The 20000-nt window shown below is 37.7% G+C and overlaps 1 protein-coding gene across 3 annotated transcripts in view; it reads left to right on the top strand.

The window, feature by feature from the left end:
* Positions 1-20000, top strand: part of ADK (adenosine kinase) — a 604808-nt gene that overhangs the window by 529807 nt on the left and 55001 nt on the right. For all 3 annotated transcript variants that reach the window (XM_053692148.1, XM_053692150.1, XM_053692149.1), the window contains one exon: positions 7332-7502. In XM_053692148.1, the coding sequence (XP_053548123.1) occupies positions 7332-7502 (171 nt within the window). The remainder of the gene's footprint in view (positions 1-7331; positions 7503-20000) is intronic.

Genomic DNA, 20000 nt, shown 5'->3' with positions numbered 1-20000 from the left:
AATGGGAAGTGAGGGAGAAAGGTTCCAGGCCCCTCTCAAAATTGTCATAAGTAACACCTAATACATTATTTTTAAAGCTTTGAAATGAAGACTTTAAATGCTAAACAGCATTATAAACCTAATAAAATAATCACACAACACAGAATATATAATTAAACTAAGTTAAATGAACAAAAACATTTGCTAAACAGCATTATAAACCTTATAAAATAATCACACAACACAGACTTCACTTGCATTTTTTTGCAAACAGTTCTTTCTATGCATTCCAATCTGGACTGATTTATAGACAGGAAGATCTTGTTCCTTTATTTCAGCTTGCTTGGCTTTGCTGCAACACAAGCGGACAGCTCCACCTACTGGCTATTTTAATAAATGAACTGCTTCTCATTGCTTTTCAATAGCAGTCACATGACTGGAAAAAAAGGTTGTTATTCTGAAACGGTGTAAATTGAACCGTTGTAAATGAGGGCCACCTGTATGTGATTGTTTTACCTGTTAGTGACGCACTAACAAGCTGCTGACCAGTATGTTGACGTACTTACTGTATATTGTACTTATTAAAGGGACGTTAAATATTTTTCAGAAATTAATTACTGCATAACCAGAAGATGTACATAAAAAATATGTTTTAATAGCATATAAAACTATTGTGTTTATCTTATCTCTTTTGCTCCCCGTTAGGGACAGATAAATGAGCTCCCTGACTGATCAACCAATCAGAATACTGAATGTTGGAGGGTCTGGGGTCTGAGTTCCATGTAATGCACTCCAGTGCAAAAGCAGACAACATAAAAAAATTAAAGTACATTGCAAAGTGGTTTTGTGCGTAATTATACATTTTATGGGTAAATAATCACTGAGTTTAATGTCCTTTTAAGGTATCTTTAAATAGGAGCTTAGCTGAAGTTCATACCTAAATGATGTAGGGAATGCAGTTAAAGGGACATTTAAATCATTTTTATTTCTCAGTAATATATATTAGAATGTATTTAGATTTACTTATAGATATATTTATTTGCTTTTAAACTGAAATGAGCAGTAAGCTATCTTTTTTTTTTTGTATTTTTTTTTTTATTAAGATTTGCAATGTTTTGCTGCCAAGACTACATCCCTTACAAAAGCCTCTTTAATATTATATACTTTATCTCCATTTATGTAATCAATCACTGTGTAGTATGTCATAGCTAAACGTTTTTAATAAAATGCTGCATGCATCCACATATTAAGAGGATGTAATGTATTTAAAAATAATAATAAGCTTATGATTTGGCGTTTTTTCTCATTTTGGCTTGTGTGTGGTTTGCTGTACCGATAACATATACTATGATAAACGTCCCCTCTATTCCTGGAAGGACTCCCTTCTTTTTAGCACAAGTGTATGAGGGGGAGAGTTGTGCCTGGAAAATGTTTTACATCTGCTCCTTATCTGTGGCAGTGTCCCACAATAGAGAGAGGCCGAGTGGGTGTCAGAGATTCCTATCTAATCCTGAACTCTGGACCATTAAAGATATGTTTAGATGCTTAAATTCCTCCTTGCAGTGTTTAGTCTGATACTCTGAAACATAACCTCCAGGCACCATGTTTTACATGGAACTGGGAGGGAATAGTTATAGTTATGTTTGCAAACAACAGTAATACATTGATGCCTTGTTTGCATTGAATCATTGAGTTATTTATCTGCAGAGGGGTCTCGTTCTCTCAAGATCATGTTAAAAATAAACTGAGTCTTGTTTTCCTGGCTTTTTTTTTAGCTGATCACCAGTGGGTGATGGCCCAATACGTAGCAAATTAGAACTGCTAGAAATGCGGAAAAAACAATAATTACAGCAGCAACACTTTTGAAACACGTTTGTAAAATGGGATCTGTAAATATTAAAGAATCAGTATACTGTAAAATTGTTGTGCTTCCAATGACTTATGCCACCTAATTTTTGTATATGAAATAGTTGGTTTTGTTCTTTAAAACCATAAACCATTCAAAGGGGATGTGTTTGACGGGAAATTAGATCTTGTTTTATCACTTTCTGTACACACATGCTTCTTTATATTATCTTTGTCTGTTTACCAAACTCAATACTTAGAGAGAGCAATTAAAAAATTAACATTTTATCACTTATCTCTCCTAACCCCCAAGGGGAGTATTATTTTTTTGTGCTGGCCATGTTAACACAGCTTTTGCAGAAAATACTTAAAGGGACAGTTTACTCAAAAAAATGTCTCCCCTTAAATTTGTTCCCAATGATCCACTTTACCTGCTGGATTGTATTAAATTGTTTAGTAGCTCCTTTACCCTTATATTGGCATTTGAAATGGTTGATTTAGCCTGTGGTATCACCCCCTATTCTGAAAGTTTTTGGCCTTAGAGCCAAACTATAAATAAGCTGTGTAAACACAGCCAGCAGAAGAAATCACCCTGACTGTGGGGTATAGAAGAGATAAGGCAATGTGATGTTAATTTTCCATTGTTCTCTCTAAGTACTGGTGATTGGTTTATGGACAGATATAAGATAAAGAAGCAGGTATGTGTACACAATGTGATAAAGTAATGAGATCTGATTATACCTACAAGCTCAACCCATTTTATTAGGTTGTGGCTTCAAAACACAAAACCAGCTAATTCATATACACAAATAAGTATTAAAAAGCAAATGTCATACATTTTATACTCTGCAACTGGTGAAAAAAATAATTGGCAACACATTAAGGGAAAAACAATTTTACAGTATACTGTCTCTCTAAGTTTAGAAACTTTCCATATAGGTAGGGGATACCACAGGCAAAATCTAAAAATGCAGAAATAAAGGTAAATGATTTATATATAAACAATTTAATACACTTCAGCAGGTAAAATGGATAAAGAGGATAAAAAAATTAGGGTGCATTGCCCCTGTTTTGTTATGTTAAAGTAGTCTTGCTGGGTATAACGGCAGACGGGAAAAAGGGGTTGACGGTGGGCATTATGGGGCATTCTCAAAATGGTTAGTATTTGTCACCTAAGCAGTATACAAAAGAAAGATGTGAATCCCTGTGTGTCTTGCGGATGTGTTTCACGCGTTGGTTTCCTAAGGTTTTTAAACCTTGTTGTGATAACGTTATCCATGATAGTAGAAGTGGTTTTATTCAGCGGAAAGTTAACGGTTGTAAGACAGAAGTCCCTTCATTGATTTCACTGAGGCTGACCTCTCCGCACTATCAAGCATTTTCCAACAGTGATGTTGATGCACGTTTTTTCAGCGAGATATCGGTTTCACAAGTATGTTTTATTGATCCTATTTGCAATGTGGTTTTACAGCCTTATAAAAGGCAGTAAATTCATTTTGTTATGTACTATAAATGTGCATTTATTCTATCAAAGCTAGAGTAGTCAGCACTGTCTTCTAGTATTTTGTTTTATCCCAGAATGAAGGAATGTTGTATGAATATATCCCAGAGGTCTGTCTCACAGTGCTTTTATTTTATAACTATCATGTTCCGTTTCAGTCATGTCACATGCACTATGGTATGTTAAAGGGAAAAAAAAACAGCATATATGACTTCACCATAATACACTATACCAGTGGTTCCCAAACTTTATCGGTTCACGGCACTCTTCAAGGCCCCCCCAAGTCAAACCATAGTTTTATAATCTATATTGCATTCCTGACAGTTGCAGTGTGCAGTTGGTGACTTGGTGCGATTAGTATTAAACACAAATTACCTTTTATGAGGCTAGCAGAGCGATGTTTGGTATTGACAAATGCTGAGAAGTACCTTGTTGTCGTTGTTTTAATTTTTACCTTTCTGGTAAAGAAGTCACGAGATTTACCAACCATGTATGAATGATTGGTTTCTAAATGGCGTTTTAGCTTACTTGGAATCATGCACTCTGGAGCCAAAATATTAAAGCACACTACACACTGCGGTCTTTCTTCACCATTTACATTTGTTGATGTAAAGCCAAAATCCAAATAATTGTCATCATATTTACGATATTTCTACTTCTTCACACACCTGCCACTAGTTTGTGGTGAATCCTCTTCATTTTCAGTCCTAGTGTGCTTTATTAAAAAAAAAAGTGTCAATTTGTAAGCGGATAATAACTATGTACTCGCAGATTGTCATATTTTCATGTGATAACATTGTGCATTGTACGCATGTCACATCTGGGTGAGTACATTCGGGTCTATTCTCAAAACAATATGGTCTCATCAGTGGTCTTCTCAGTGGTGCATCATTTATGAGCACTTATACGGTTGGAAAAGATTAATATTTTATGACACCCCTGTAGGCCAGTCACGGCGCACCAGGGTGCAGTGGGCGCACATTTTAGGAACCACTGCACTATACTATAATATCAGGGCTCAAAATGTAAAGGCCTAAGCTACTAGCCAGGCCAAAATGTTACTCACCACTTTTGATCACACCCATGACCAGCTCACACCCAAAAAAAATCACCCCTCTTTGCATTTGTTAGCCTTGTGAAACACCTTATTGTGCATTATTGCTTAAGGATCAGACACTTGCCTTAAAGGGACATTGTACTTTGCATAAATGTTTTGTAGATGACCCATTTATAAAGACCATCTAGGAGTGTTTTTGTAAAAATGTATAGTTTTGCTTATTTTTCAATAATGTGCAGAATTTAAGACTGCTAACCAAGCCCCAAAGTTTGAGGTATACTGATGTATACATATTCCTGCTTGCTCCTGTTTGACTAATGGGCATTTTCATATGCAGGGGAGGGGGGGTAGTGTCTGCCCTTCCTGCACTCTCAGCCCCTTTCACGGTCCTTTCACTGGGTGTCCCACCCTTACCTCATCAACAGTGCTAAACTGAGAGCTTCTAAGTAAGTTTTTAAAAGGTTTTATACTGGATTTTTATATCCGTATCTGTGCATTTTTATTCTTTATAGTAGTGTCTATTACATACAGTTATATGAAAATGAGTGTATACTGTCCCTTTAAACACTCTATGGCAACAGTATTTGTAGTAGTGTTATTCTTTCAGTTGCTCAAGGCACGTGCACACTCCTGAGTTTACCTCATTATGCTATCATGGAAAGTAGCTAAGGTAATTTTCTTTTCTTTTTTTTTAATAGAAGAATATTGGGGGGGGTTTGTTTGCTTTTTTCATTATATATATGTATATTAGAGCTGCAACAACTAATCGGCATAATCGATTATGAAAATAGTTGTCAACGAATCTCATAATCGATTAGTTGGTTTACAATTAGTTGGTTTACAATTAGTTGGTCTGTGCACAGCACCATCTGCTTTACTCCAGTGAGCTCCTGCACTGGTTAAGCCCTTAGCCTAAAGGACATCTACAGACATTTTACTTTTCACTTTTTTAGGAAACTATAAGTTTCTTTTTAAGTTTACAACTACTCCTATTTTATTTCTGGGTTGCACGTAAAACAGGAGTCATAATTTGGATTGTTTATATTAAATCAGGTGATTTGGGACTATGCTTTGCATGATATAGTGCCGAGCTTGTTATTTACACCTAGCCCTAGATTGATGGCATTTGTTATATGAATTGATGTCACTATTACCTGTTTGCACAATTTTTAGCAGATCCCTTGCTATTGCTTATATATGTACTCCATAGATAAATGTGCAAGGCTGTGTCCTTTTACTGATATATAGTCTTTAGCCCTTTTGCCTTTTTTTTTTCTTTTTCTATTTTTAATTAATTGGAATATGTACCAAATTCAACCTCTGGAAATATATATCTGTTATTTTAAGAGTGGACTAGATATTTTTCCCCCTAACCTTATAGATGGCTGTTTACCACTGCATATAGGTATTCAAGATATTTTTATGTTAAAATTAAGTCCAGGCTTACTTTGTTGAGAGGCCCCTTGCATTGGTGGAGAACTAACAAAGATAAATATCCCACCTTGGTAAAATTGGCAAAACCCTATTTATGCATCTCAGGCACCTCAACACCATCTAAGCGCCTCTTCTCTGCTGCAGGCAATATAGCTGCAAAAAGAGGGCCAGACTCAGCCAGGAGCTTGTGGCCATGTTGAGATTTTTGCATTTAAATGCAAAGTTTCTGAAAGAGTGAATAACAGAATGTTATAAATAGTGGTAGTCTACCTGTTCCTAGTTCTACCTCTTCTCAAACAGTTTGTGGTTTTGATTTGCTTAATTATAACAATGTGCTCTGCTGCTTAAAAAAATTGGACCAACAGTTGTGTTAATGTAAAGTTTTAGTCGGAAGTTTATATTTATAACACTAAGTATGTGGACTTTATTTTAAATATAGGGAAAAAAAATAATTAATTAATTTTTTATCTGATTAGTCGATTAATCGAAAAAATAATTGGCTGATTAATCGATTATGAAAATAATCGTTAGTTGCAGCCCTAAAATGTAGTTTATTATGAAAAAGGTATTTGTTACATTACATAACAAAGGATCCTTATGATACAACCAAAGTAACCAATTTTTCACATAAGTAGAAAACAGACAAAAATAAAAATGGCACAATACAGTTTTTATTGCATTCCAAGGGAAGAAACTTAAAGGGACACCGAACCCAAATTTTTTTCTTTTGTGATTCAGAGCATGCAATTTTAGGCAACTTTGTAATTTACTCCTATTATCAATTTTTCTTTGTTCTCTTGCTATCTTTATTTAAAAAGAAGGCATCTAAGTTTTTTTTTTGGTTTAAGGACTCCGGACAGCACTTTTTTTATTGGTGGATGAATTTATCCACCAATCAGCAAGAACAACCTAGGTTGTTCACAAAAATGGGCCGGCATCTAAACTTACATGCTTGCATTTCAAATAAAGATACCAAGAAAATGAAGAAAATTTGATAATAGGAGTAAATTAGAAAGTTGCTTAAAATTGCATGCTCTATCTTAATTGATGAAAGAAAACATTTGGGTTCAGTGTCCCTTTAACAATAACAAGCAGGTGTGCACTTAAAATGCTTCATATAAGAAAGGTCTACAGTCTTACCAGTCCCGATAGGTAATTACTCTCTTATGTAAATCCACTCCTCTGAGTTGCAAATTATATTCATCCCATAGAAAGATCATAGAAAATTATCCAATTTTCTATGCTAATAGTTAAGGGGCATCTATTTTTTTCCAGTATTTTTGGAATCAACTATTTTGGACAGTTTATTAATTATTGTTATTTTATTTGAAACATGGCAACTAATTTCCACGCTTAACCCTTTGACTGCTATAGAGATGTGCCAGCTTAGGGGTTAATAAGCAATACAGACAAAGGGGTAGAGTGTTAGCAAGTTTTCCAGTTCTCAGCTTATATAAAGTCTTATTTGCTCTTCTTTGTTTTTTAATCATTGGGTTTTTTTTGTTGTTTTTTTAGGGTTTCTTTCTTACTGTCTCTCCGGAATCCATCCTGAAAGTATCAACTCAGTCTTCGGAACATAACAAGATCTTTAGCCTGAATCTGTCTGCTCCCTTTATCAGCCAGTTCTACAAAGAGCCACTCATGAAAGTTATGCCCTATGTGGATATCTTATTCGGAAACGAGACGGTGAGATTGCTACAGATTTAAATTTCATTTTTTATATCACATAATGTTTGGCACTAGTATGGGATATTTTTAGGGTTTGGCTTAGTAGAACAATTTTTGGCAAATTACTTGACATTTTGAAACTAAAAGTATTCGAAACTTAAAGGAACACGAAACCCAACATTTTTTTTAAACAACCTTCTGATTTGCTACATTCTTTTGGTATCCTTAGCTGAAAAGCATATCTAGGTAGGCTCAGGAGCAGAAATGTATTAATGTGAGCTTAGCTGTTGATTGTTGGGTGCACATAAATGTCTCATCATTGGTTCAACAGATGTGTTCCGCTAGCTCAAAGTAGTATATAGCTGCTGTTTCAACAAAGGATAACAAGAAAATTAAGCACATTTGGAAAGTTTAAAATCACATACTCTATCTGAATTAAATGAAGCAACATTTTGAGTTTCATGTCCCTTTAAAGGGATGTTCAGCTCAGAAATGTTCTGTTCAGTATGGAAAGAGCAGTAGTTAAATATGTTAACACTTCTTTCTTTCATTAAAAAAAAATATTTGTGTATTGAAACAAAAAGGCGCTAAAGGGACATACTGCTCACAAGCTGATAAGAAACAGCTTCATTGGTTGACAGGTATAGGCCTCTACATACATCAACCCAAAAAGTTGTTTTATTCAGGATAGGAAAGTCCATTTTTCATAATAAAATTAATTGCAAGTACCAAAAAAATACTGTAATATGTTTTAGAATCACCTCAGCGTAGAAAAAATGTCCCCTTTTAAATCATATTTTTCTTCTGTTATGTGCGATCAGTCCACGGGTCATCATTACTTCTGGGATATAACTCCTCCCCAACAGGAAATGCAAGAGGATTCACCCAGCAGAGCTGATATAGCTCCTCCCCTCTACGTCAGTCCCAGTCATTCTCTTGCACCCAACGACTAGATAGGATGTGTGAGAGGACTATGGTGATTATACTTAGTTTTTATGACTTCAATCAAAAGTTTGTTATTTTACAATAGCACCGGAGCGTGTTATTACTTCTCTGGCAGAGTTTGAAGAAGAATCTACCAGAGTTTTCTACTATGATTTTAACCGGAGTAGTTAAGATCATATTGCTGTTCTCGGCCATCTGAGGGAGGTAAAGACTTCAGATCAGGGGACAGCGGGCAGATGAATCTGCATTGAGGTATGTAGCAGTTTTTATTTTCTGAATGGAATTGATGAAAAAATCCTGCTATACCATTATAATGACATGTATGTATACACTTCAGTATTCTGGGAATGGTTTTTCACCGGAACTACTCTGTTAAAGGTTACTAATCCTTTTAATAAATATTGTCATGTTAAACGTTTTTGCTGGAATGTAGAATCGTTTACATTGCTGAGGTACTGAGTAAATAAATGTTTTGGGCATTATTTTCCACTTGGCAATTGTCTGCTTTAAATTGTGACAGTTTCGTTTCTCCTCACTGTTGTGTGTGAGAGGGAGGGGCCGTTTTTGGCGCTCTTTTGCTACGCATCAAAAAAAAGAAAAAAATTCCAGTCAGCTACTATTATATTTCCTGCATGATCCGGTTCACTGACAGATCTCAGGGGTCTTCAAACTTCTTTGAAGGGAGGTACATTCTCTCAGCAGAGCTGTGAGAATTTTTATTGACTGTGAATAAAAACGTTACTCTGTAATTTTTTATGTCAAAATTAGTTATTTACTAATGGGAACAAACCTTTGCTAAAAGTTGTGTTATTTTAAACTTGATGCTTTAACTGTTTTTTCAGTTCATTATCTCAACTGTCATTTAATCGTTTAAGTACCTCTTTGAGGCACAGTACGTTTTTGCTAAAAAAGATTATAACCAGGTTGCAAGTTATTGCTAGTGTGTTAAACATGTCTGACTCAGAGGAAAATATCTGTGTCATTTGTTCCTATGCCAAGGTGGAGCCCAATAGAAATTTATGTACTAACTGTATTGATGCTACTTTAAATAAAAGTCAATCTGTACAATGTGAACAAATTTCACCAAACTGCGAGGGGAGAGTTATGCCGACTAACTCGCCTCACGCGGCAGTACCTGCATCTCCCGCCCGGGAGGTGCGTGATATTATGGCGCCTAATACATCTGGGCGGCCATTACAGATAACATTACATGATATGGCTACTGTTATGACTGAAGTTTTGTCTAAATTACCAGAACTAAGAGGCAAGCGTGATCACTCTGGGGTGAGAACAGAGTGCGCTGACAATACTAGGGCCATGTCTGATACTGCGTCACAGCTTGCAGAGCATGAGGACGGAGAGCTTCATTCTGTGGGTGACGGTTCTGATCCAAACAGATTGGATTCAGATATTTCAAATTTTAAATTTAAATTGGAGAACCTCCGTGCATTACTAGGGGAGGTCTTAGCAGCTCTCAATGATTGTAACACCATTGCAATACCAGAGAAACTGTGTAGGTTGGATAAATACTTTGCGGTACCGGCGAGTACTGACGTTTTTCCTATACCTAAGAGATTAACTGAAATTGTTACTAAGGAGTGGGATAGACCCGGTGTGCCGTTCTCACCCCCTCCAATATTTAGAAAGATGTTTCCAATAGACGCCACTACTCGGGACTTATGGCAAACGGTCCCTAAGGTGGAGGGAGCAGTTTCTACTTTAGCTAAGCGTACCACTATCCCGGTGGAGGATAGCTGTGCTTTTTCAGATCCAATGGATAAAAAATTAGAGGGTTACCTTAAGAAAATGTTTGTTCAACAAGGTTTTATATTACAACCCCTTGCATGTATCGCGCCGATTACGGCTGCGGCAGCATTTTGGATTGAGTCTCTGGAAGAGAACCTTAGTTCATCTACGCTAGACGATATTATGGACAGGCTTAGAGTCCTTAAACTAGCCAATTCATTCATTTCGGAGGCCGTAGTACATTTAACCAAACTTACGGCTAAGAACTCTGGATTCGCCATACAGGCACGTAGAGCACTGTGGCTAAAATCCTGGTCAGCTGATGTTACTTCTAAGTCCAAATTACTTAATATACCTTTCAAGGGGCAGTCTTTATTTGGGCCCGGTTTGAAAGAAATTATCGCTGACATTACAGGAGGTAAGGGCCACGCCCTACCTCAAGACAAAGCCAAAGCTAAGGCTAGACAGTCTAATTTTCGTCCCTTTCGGAATTTCAAAACTGGAGCAGCGTCAACCTCCACTGCACCAAAACAGGAAGGAGCTGTTGCTCGTTACAGGCAAGGCTGGAAACCTAACCAGTCCTGGAATAAGGGCAAACAGGCCAGGAAACCTGCTGCTGCCCCAAAAACAGCATGAACCGAGAGCCCCCGATCCGGGACCGGATCTAGTGGGGGGCAGACTTTCTCTCTTCGCTCAAGCCTGGGCAAGAGATGTTCAGGATCCCTGGGCGCTGGAGATCATATCTCAGGGATACCTTCTAGACTTCAAATTATCTCCCCCAAAAGGGAGATTTCATCTGTCAAGGTTGTCAACAAACCAGATAAAGAAAGAAGCGTTTCTACGCTGTGTACAAGATCTGTTATTAATGGGAGTGATCCATCCAGTTCCGCGGTCGGAACAAGGACAAGGGTTCTACTCAAACCTGTTTGTGGTTCCCAAAAAAGAGGGAACTTTCAGGCCAATCTTAGATTTAAAGATTCTAAACAAATTCCTAAGAGTTCCATCGTTCAAAATGGAAACTATTCGGACAATCTTACCTATGATCCAAAAGGGTCAGTACATGACCACAGTGGATTTAAAAGATGCTTACCTTCACATACCGATTCACAAAGATCATCAACGGTATCTACGGTTTGCCTTCCTAGACAGGCACTACCAGTTTGTAGCTCTTCCATTCGGATTGGCTACGGCCCCAAGAATCTTCACAAAGGTTCTGGGTGCCCTTCTGGCGGTACTAAGACCGCGAGGGTTTTCGGTAGCTCCGTACCTAGACGACATTCTAATACAAGCTTCAAGCTTTCAAACTGCCAAGTCTCATACAGAGTTAGTTCTGGCATTTCTAAGGTCGCATGGATGGAAAGTGAACGAAAAGAAAAGTTCTCTTTTTCCTCTCACAAGAGTTCCATTCTTGGGGACTCTTATAGATTCTGTAGAAATGAAGATTTACCTGACAGAAGACAGGTTAACAAGGCTTCAGGATGCATGCCGTGTCCTTCATTCCATTCAACACCCGTCAGTGGCTCAATGCATGGAGGTGATCGGCTTAATGGTAGCGGCAATGGACATAGTACCTTTTGCACGCCTACACCTCAGACCGCTGCAATTGTGCATGCTAAGTCAGTGGAATGGGGATTACTCAGATTTGTCCCCTACCCTGAATCTGAATCAAGAGACCAGAAATTCTCTTCTATGGTGGCTTTATCGACCACACCTGTCCAGGGGGATGCCATTCAGCAGGCCAGACTGGACAATCGTAACAACAGACGCCAGCCTGCTAGGTTGGGGCGCTGTCTGGAATTCTCTGAAGACTCAGGGATTATGGAATCAGGAGGAGAGTCTCCTTCCAATAAACATTCTGGAATTGAGGGCAGTTCTCAATGCCCTTCTAGCTTGGCCCCAATTAACAACTCAAGGGTTCATCAGGTTTCAGTCGGACAATATCACGACTGTAGCTTACATCAACCATCAGGGAGGGACAAGAAGCTCCCTAGCAATGATGGAAGTATCAAAGATAATTCGCTGGGCAGAGTCTCACTCTTGCCATCTGTCAGCAATCCACATCCCGGGAGTGGAGAACTGGGAGGCGGATTTCTTGAGTCGCCAGACTTTTCATCCGGGAGAGTGGGAACTTCATCCGGAAATTTTTGCCCAAATACTTCGACGTTGGGGCAAACCAGAGATAGATCTCATGGCGTCTCGCCAGAACGCCAAACTTCCTCACTACGGGTCCAGATCCAGGGATCCGGGAGCGGTTCTGATAGATGCTTTGACAGCACCTTGGAACTTCGGGATGGCTTATGTGTTTCCACCCTTCCCGCTGCTTCCTCGATTGATTGCGAAAATCAAACAAGAGAGAGCATCTGTGATTCTAATAGCGCCTGCATGGCCACGCAGGACTTGGTATGCAGATCTAGTGGACATGTCATCCTGTCCACCTTGGTCTCTACCTCTAAGACAGGACCTTCTGATACAGGGTCCATTCAAACATCAAAATCTAACTTCTCTGAAACTGACTGCTTGGAAATTGAACGCTTGATTTTATCAAAGCGTGGTTTTTCTGAGTCGGTTATTGATACCCTGATTCAGGCTAGGAAGCCTGTTACCAGAAAGATTTACCATAAAATATGGCGCAAATACCTATACTGGTGCGAATCCAAACGTTACTCCTGGAGTAAGGTTAGGATCCCTAGGATATTGTCCTTTCTACAAGAAGGTTTAGAAAAGGGTTTATCGGCTAGTTCATTAAAGGGACAGATTTCAGCTCTGTCCATCTTGTTACACAGGCGTCTGTCAGAAAATCCAGACGTCCAGGCTTTTTGTCAAGCTTTAGCTAGGATCAAGCCTGTGTTTAAAGCCGTTGCTCCGCCATGGAGTTTAAACTTAGTTCTTAACGTTTTACAAGGTGTTCCATTTGAACCCCTTCATTCCATTGATATAAAATTTTTATCTTGGAAAGTTCTGTTTTTAATGGCTATTTCCTCGGCTCGAAGAGTCTCTGAGTTATCAGCATTACATTGTGATTCTCCTTATCTGATTTTTCACACAGATAAGGTAGTTCTGCGTACTAAACCTGGGTTCTTACCTAAGGTAGTTACTAACAGGAATATCAATCAAGAGATTGTTGTTCCATCCTTGTGTCCAAATCCTTCTTCAAAGAAGGAACGTCTTCTACACAATCTGGATGTAGTTCGTGCCCTCAAGTTCTACTTGCAGGCAACTAAAAATTTTCGCCAAACTTCTTCCCTGTTTGTCGTTTATTCTGGACAGAGGAGAGGTCAAAAAGCTTCTGCTACCTCTCTCTCTTTTTGGCTTCGTAGCATAATACGTTTAGCCTATGAGACTGCTGGACAGCAGCCTCCTGAAAGAATTACAGCTCATTCCACTAGAGCTGTGGCTTCCACTTGGGCCTTTAAGAATGAGGCCTCTGTTGAACAGATTTGCAAGGCTGCAACTTGGTCTTCGCTTCATACTTTTTCCAAATTTTACAAATTTGACACTTTTGCTTCTTCGGAGGCTATTTTTGGGAGAAAGGTTCTTCAGGCAGTGGTTCCTTCTGTATAATGAGCCTGCCTATCCCTCCCGTCATCCGTGTACTTTTGCTTTGGTATTGGTATCCCAGAAGTAATGATGACCCGTGGACTGATCGCACATAACAGAAGAAAACATAATTTATGCTTACCTGATAAATTCCTTTCTTCTGTTGTGCGATCAGTCCACGGCCCGCCCTGTTTTTTAAGGCAGGTAAATATCTTTTAAATTATACTCCAGTCACCACTTCACCCTTGGTTACTCCTTTCTCGTTGATTCTTGGTCGAATGACTGGGACTGACGTAGAGGGGAGGAGCTATATCAGCTCTGCTGGGTGAATCCTCTTGCATTTCCTGTTGGGGAGGAGTTATATCCCAGAAGTAATGATGACCCGTGGACTGATCGCACAACAGAAGAAAGGAATTTATCAGGTAAGCATAAATTATGTTTTTCCCATTCTAAAACATATCCAGGTTTGCAACAAGCAGCACTAAATTTTACTTTCAATCATGGTTTAGTGGTATGGTTGATAGAACTGATTTCTCGTTTACTCTTGGCTGAATCGCATAATGATGTATTTTATCCTAATTAGCAATCCCTCAGAGGTGGGAGTAGCAACCAGGAACACTTAAAGGGACATTCCAGCCAAAATTAAATTGCACACGGATTCTTTTCTCTTTTGAACATAATTAATATTGCAATTAACATGAATTAGCAAAAATGCTTCTACCAAAAGCTGTAGCTGTTTCAAGAAGTATGCACCGTGCACCAGCATTTTAAACACAACATTTTAAAGGAGAGCCTAAGGTGCTTGTACCATCTGGTAATGACTCAATTTGTTAATTGCTGACATGATACATGTGCCACTGGCACTCTGAGCAGCTACAGTATTTAAAATGCTGGTGCACTGAGAATATCTAGCTGTGCTTCACATGCACCTGCAAAGAAAAATATTAACTCTAAAACAGTGAACTTTTACTAGAAGCATTTTTGCCAATACATGTATATTGTAAATATGTTTCTAGTCACAGATGTAATTCATCTATGTGCATTTTAGTTTTGGCCGGAATGTCCCTTTAATGCACTTTCATAGTATAGAAAAGCAATTAAACTCTGTATTGCAAAACACAAACTTTATTTGATAGCAAATATAAAAAGAAATTCCTGAGGAGGAAAAAACTTAAGAGGATGCGCTTGGAACACAGGTTATCAAAGTGGGACCTACCACTTTATGATTGGGTTTGTACCCGTATGCATAAAAAAAAAAAAAAAAAAAAAAAAAATAAATAAATATTTTTATATAAACAGCACAGTGTTTGGTATGTGTAAAAAATTTTTTATAATTTATAATAATGACGAAAATAAATTGTGTGTAAAACAAGTGCTCAGGACAATTTGTGTATAATATTAGTGATACATTGAAATAATCAGATATCACAGATAAACAATGATATTTGTGGCGATTAGTAAAATATATAAAAAAAGTACTTATCAATGTCCCAAAAATTGCTGTGATGTAAAAAATAAGTGTCCAATCCTAATATGTGAACAGTGATGTGTTCAGGTGTTTGGCGTGCTCCTCTTGTGTCCCGCGGTGCGATGGGTCAGGGTGTCTAGAATGGAAGATAAACAAGGGGCGCCAACATAGTGTGAATCGTTCAAACAACAAATATAAAAGTGATGTGCAAAAAACTACTCACAAGGAAAGTGGCACCTTAAATGAATAAGGTGCGATAAAGCAGGCTGACATTCAAATTCCAGCAGTCAGTACGCTGGAGGTCTCACCCAGAGGACCTGTGGAATCCAGATAGGCGTCTAGAAAGTAGCACCCACGTTTTTTAGGGCCAATGGCCGGACCAGGTGAGCTGCAAGCTGATAGGTGTTCTCCTGCTGCACTCACGCCACCGAGACTTTTCTCCAAAAACGACAGTGTCAGTGTATGAAAGGTTCCGTGGTAAAAGTCCTGTTTCAAAAACAAGTGGATCGTGGAAAGAAGCAAAAATACCGGGTCGTGGTATAAAACAAACAGTATTTATTTTGCAACGCGTTTCTCAGTCTATTCCAGACCGTTTCTGGAATAGACTGAGAAACGCGTTGCAAAATAAATACTGTTTGTTTTATACCACGACCCGGTATTTTTGCTTCTTTCCACGATCCACTTGTTTTTGAAACAGGACTTTTACCACGGAACCTTTCATACACTGACACTGTCGTTTTTGGAGAAAAGTCTCGGTGGCGTGAGTGCAGCAGGAGAACACCTATCAGCTTGCAGCTCACCTGGTCCGGCCATTGGCCCTAAAAAACGTGGGTGCTACTTTCTAGACGCCTATCTGGATTCCACAGGTCCTCTGGGTGAGACCTCCAGCGTACTGACTGCTGGAATTTGAATGTCAGCCTGCTTTATCGCACCTTATTCATTTAAGGTGCCACTTTCCTTGTGAGTAGTTTTTTGCACATCACTTTTATATTTGTTGTTTGAACGATTCACACTATGTTGGCGCCCCTTGTTTATCTTCCATTTGATAGCAAAAATGATTTTGTTTTGCTGTTCAGGAGCACGTACCTTGAAAATAAATGGATATGTTTATGTTAGCTATTCAAATATAAATAACCTCCTGCATTGATTTAAGGGACAGTAAAGTCAAAATTAAACCTTCATGATTTAGAAAGAGCATGATATTTAAAAAAAACTTTCCAAATTACATTTATTATAAATTTTGCTTAGTTCTCTTGGTGTCCTTTAAAAAAAATAATCATTGGTGAGCTCAGGACTAGCAATAACAAGAATGCAGGTGCGGATGCAATACGGTAAGTGCGAATTTATTGAAAACAAAAGCAGTCCATAAAAACAGGAGTGGAAGGACTAGGTCTTACGCGTTTCGGCTATGCCTTACTCATAGACCCTAGTCCTCCACTCTCACATTAGCATATTTATAGGCTGTGCTCCAAATGCCCACCTCCCCCACACGTGTCCTTAGCCATTTGGCAGCAGTGTCTGCAACAATGTTTATAGAACCGTTATACATAATTGCAAGCAGAGCTGCCATAGTCTGTAGCATTCTGTGGCAGCAGTGTGTGTAAAGATGTATAACATTGATATAAACATTGTTACAAACACTGCTTTCAGATGGCTAAAGACACATACATGCACACCCAGGATTACTTTTTAACAAGGGATACCAAGGGAACTAAGCAAAACTGATGTTAGAAGTAAATTGAAAAGTTGTTTAAAATTCTATTTTCTATCCAATCAAGTTTAATTTTGACTTTACTGTCCCTTTTAAAGAGACATAAAACCCAAATAAATTATTTCATGATTCAAATAGAACATACAATTTTAAACGACTTTGAAATGTACTTCTATTATCAAATTGTCTTCGTTTTCTTGTTATCCTTTGTTGAAAAGCAGGAAGGTAAGTTCAGGGGTGTGCATGTGTCTGCAGCAGTTTTGCGATAATGTTCTACATTAGCAAGAGCACTAGATAGCAGCGCTATTTCCTGCCGTGTAGTTCTCCAAACATGCGCACGCTACCTATCTAGATACCTCTTCATATCTCTTCAACATTGAATAACATGAGAACGAGGCAAATTTAAAAATAGAAGTAAGTTGTAAACCTTTTTAAAATTGTATTGTCTATCTGAATCATGCAAGAATAATATGGGGTTTTATATCCCTTTAAGCAATAACTGTGTAAAAGGTCAGAGGGGGACAGTTGAAATTAGACTTTTAGAGGGATATTACATTAAATAAAATAAGCTTAATAAAATCTAGTACTGTACAAATATACTACTATTGCATAACTAAACATTTTGTCACAAAATAGCTTTACCTATATTAGGTTTCCCCTACAAACACAAGATTTCATAAGGTTACACTATAAAGCCTTCTAGAAATCGTTGGATGACTGCAAGAAAAGAAACAGATGTTCCCTTTCATTTCCTTAAATAAAGACACAATCTGCAGAATTTTAAAAAAACTTGCTGAATGAGCAGAGGGAACCTCGCACCATCAGTGATTATCAGACTGCATTATTGCACCTGAGTTAGTTCTGCAGAATCTATTTAGAATGGGAATGTTTAGGAATTCCGTGGAAAGTATCCTATTCTAAAGGCGGTGCTATAACTGATGCTGTATTTAGATATACGTCTGGTTCGCAGGTGATTTTCAGTACCATTCAGCAGGGCTGGCTCAGGATATTGTGCTGCATGGCTCCAAGATTGAAGCGACGCCCTCAACAATCTGCCCACTACAGTCTAAACCAAAGCAGTGTCTTATTAAACCCAAAAATGTAGAACATACAATTTTAAACAACTTTACCGTTTACTTCTTTTATCAAATTTGCTTCATTCTTTTGGTATCATTTGTTGAAGGTGCATGAATGCACTACTGGTTTCTAACTGAAAACATGGGTGAGCCAATGACAATCTGTGTGTGTGTATATATATATATATATATATGCAACCACTAATCAGTTGCTAAAACCTAGGTTCTTTGCTGCTTTTGAGCTTTCCTAGATAAACCTTTCAGCAAAGGACAACAAGAGAAGGAAGCAAATTAAATAATAGAAGTAAATTGGAAAGTTGTTTAAAATCACATGCTCTTTCTGAATCATGAAAAAAAAATTGGGTTCCATGTCCCTTTAAAGATGCACAAAAAGTTGTCACATATCCGGTCCCTGTTTGCATAATACTGATTAGTGTAATGTATTTAAAGGGACATTAAACTGTTGTTTCACTTTTAAACTGTGCAAAAACTGAACACATCTGCTCATCTGTGAAAATGCACTGCTCCTACCAAAGGATGCGACAATACGCGAGCTACAAGATGGCGGCTCCCAGTATAAAATACAGAACTTTACCAGCTGTTTTCTGTAATGAGTTAAAATCAGAGAATGGCTGTGGGTACAGGAGGTAATGCAATAGTATGGTGAGTTGTAACCCTGTTACTGTAGTTGTACCCAGCAATTTAATGTCCCTTTAAAGGAACATTGAAGAGTCCAGTTGTCCCGCCTGGTCCTATTATAGACCCCCCCAAAAAAATATTTGATTCAGGCAGAACATACGGTTTTAAAAAAGTTTCTAATTTACATCTATTATTAAATTTGCTTCATTCCCATGATATTCTGTTGTGAAGAGATACCTAGGTAGGCATCTGGAGCACTGCATGATAGGAAATAGTGCTGCCCTCTAGTGCTCTGCAAATGGATAACATTCTTTGCAAAATTGCTGCCATATAGTCTGGCTCCTAAGCTTTACGTCCCTGCTTTTCAATTAAAGATACCAAGACAATGAAGAAAATGTGATAATCTAAGTAAATTAGAAAGTTGTTTAAAATCACATGCTATATCTTAACCATGAAAGAAAAAAATTCAGTTTCATATCCCTTTAATTGTGGCATTATAAAAAGCTATGTTGTGAAAAATTTGACTATTGCAAAGATAATGTCACTAAGAAAAAAGGACAGAACTAATATAGTAAACTATTTATTAACCCCTTAGTGACCAGAGCACTTTTCCATTTGTTGACCGTTTGGGACCAGGGCTATTTTTACATTTCTGCGGTGTTTGTATTTAGCTGTAATTTTCCTCTTACTCATTTACTGCACCCACACATATTATATACCGTTTTTCTCGCCATTAAATGGACTTTCTAAAGATACCATTATTTTCATCATATCTTATAATTTACTATAATTTTTTTATAAAATATGAGGAAAAAATGGAAAAAAACACACTTTTTCTAACTTGACCCCCAAAATCTGTTACACATCTACAACCACTAAAAAACACCCATGCTAAATAGTTTCTAAATTTTGTCCTGAGTTTAGAAATACCCAATGTTTACATGTTCTTTGCTTTTTTTGTAAGTTATAGGGCAATAAGTACAAGTAGCACATTGCTATTTCCAAACCATGTTTTTTTTCAAAATTAGCGCTAGTTACATTAGAACACTAATATCTTTCAGGAATCTCTGAATATCCATTGACATGTATATATATTTTTTTTTTAGTAGACAACCCAAAGTATTGATCTAGGCCCATTTTGGTATATTTCATGCCACCATTTCACCGCCAAATGCGATCAAATAAAAAAAATTGTTCACTTTTTCACAAATTTTTTCACAAACTTTAGGTTTCTCACTGAAATTATTTACAAACAGCTTGTGTAATTATGGGACAAATGGTTTTAAATGCTTCTCTGGGATCCCCTTTGTTCAGAAATAGCAGACGTATATGGCTTTGACGTTGCTTTTTGGTAATTAGTAGGCTGCTAAATGCCACTGCGCACCACACGTGTA

Source organism: Bombina bombina, chromosome 9, assembly GCF_027579735.1.
Source record: "Bombina bombina isolate aBomBom1 chromosome 9, aBomBom1.pri, whole genome shotgun sequence".
Classification (NCBI taxonomy): Eukaryota; Metazoa; Chordata; class Amphibia; order Anura; family Bombinatoridae; genus Bombina; species Bombina bombina.
The sequence above is the reverse complement of the archived record's forward strand: the minus strand, read 5'-3'. Positions and strand labels throughout refer to the sequence as shown.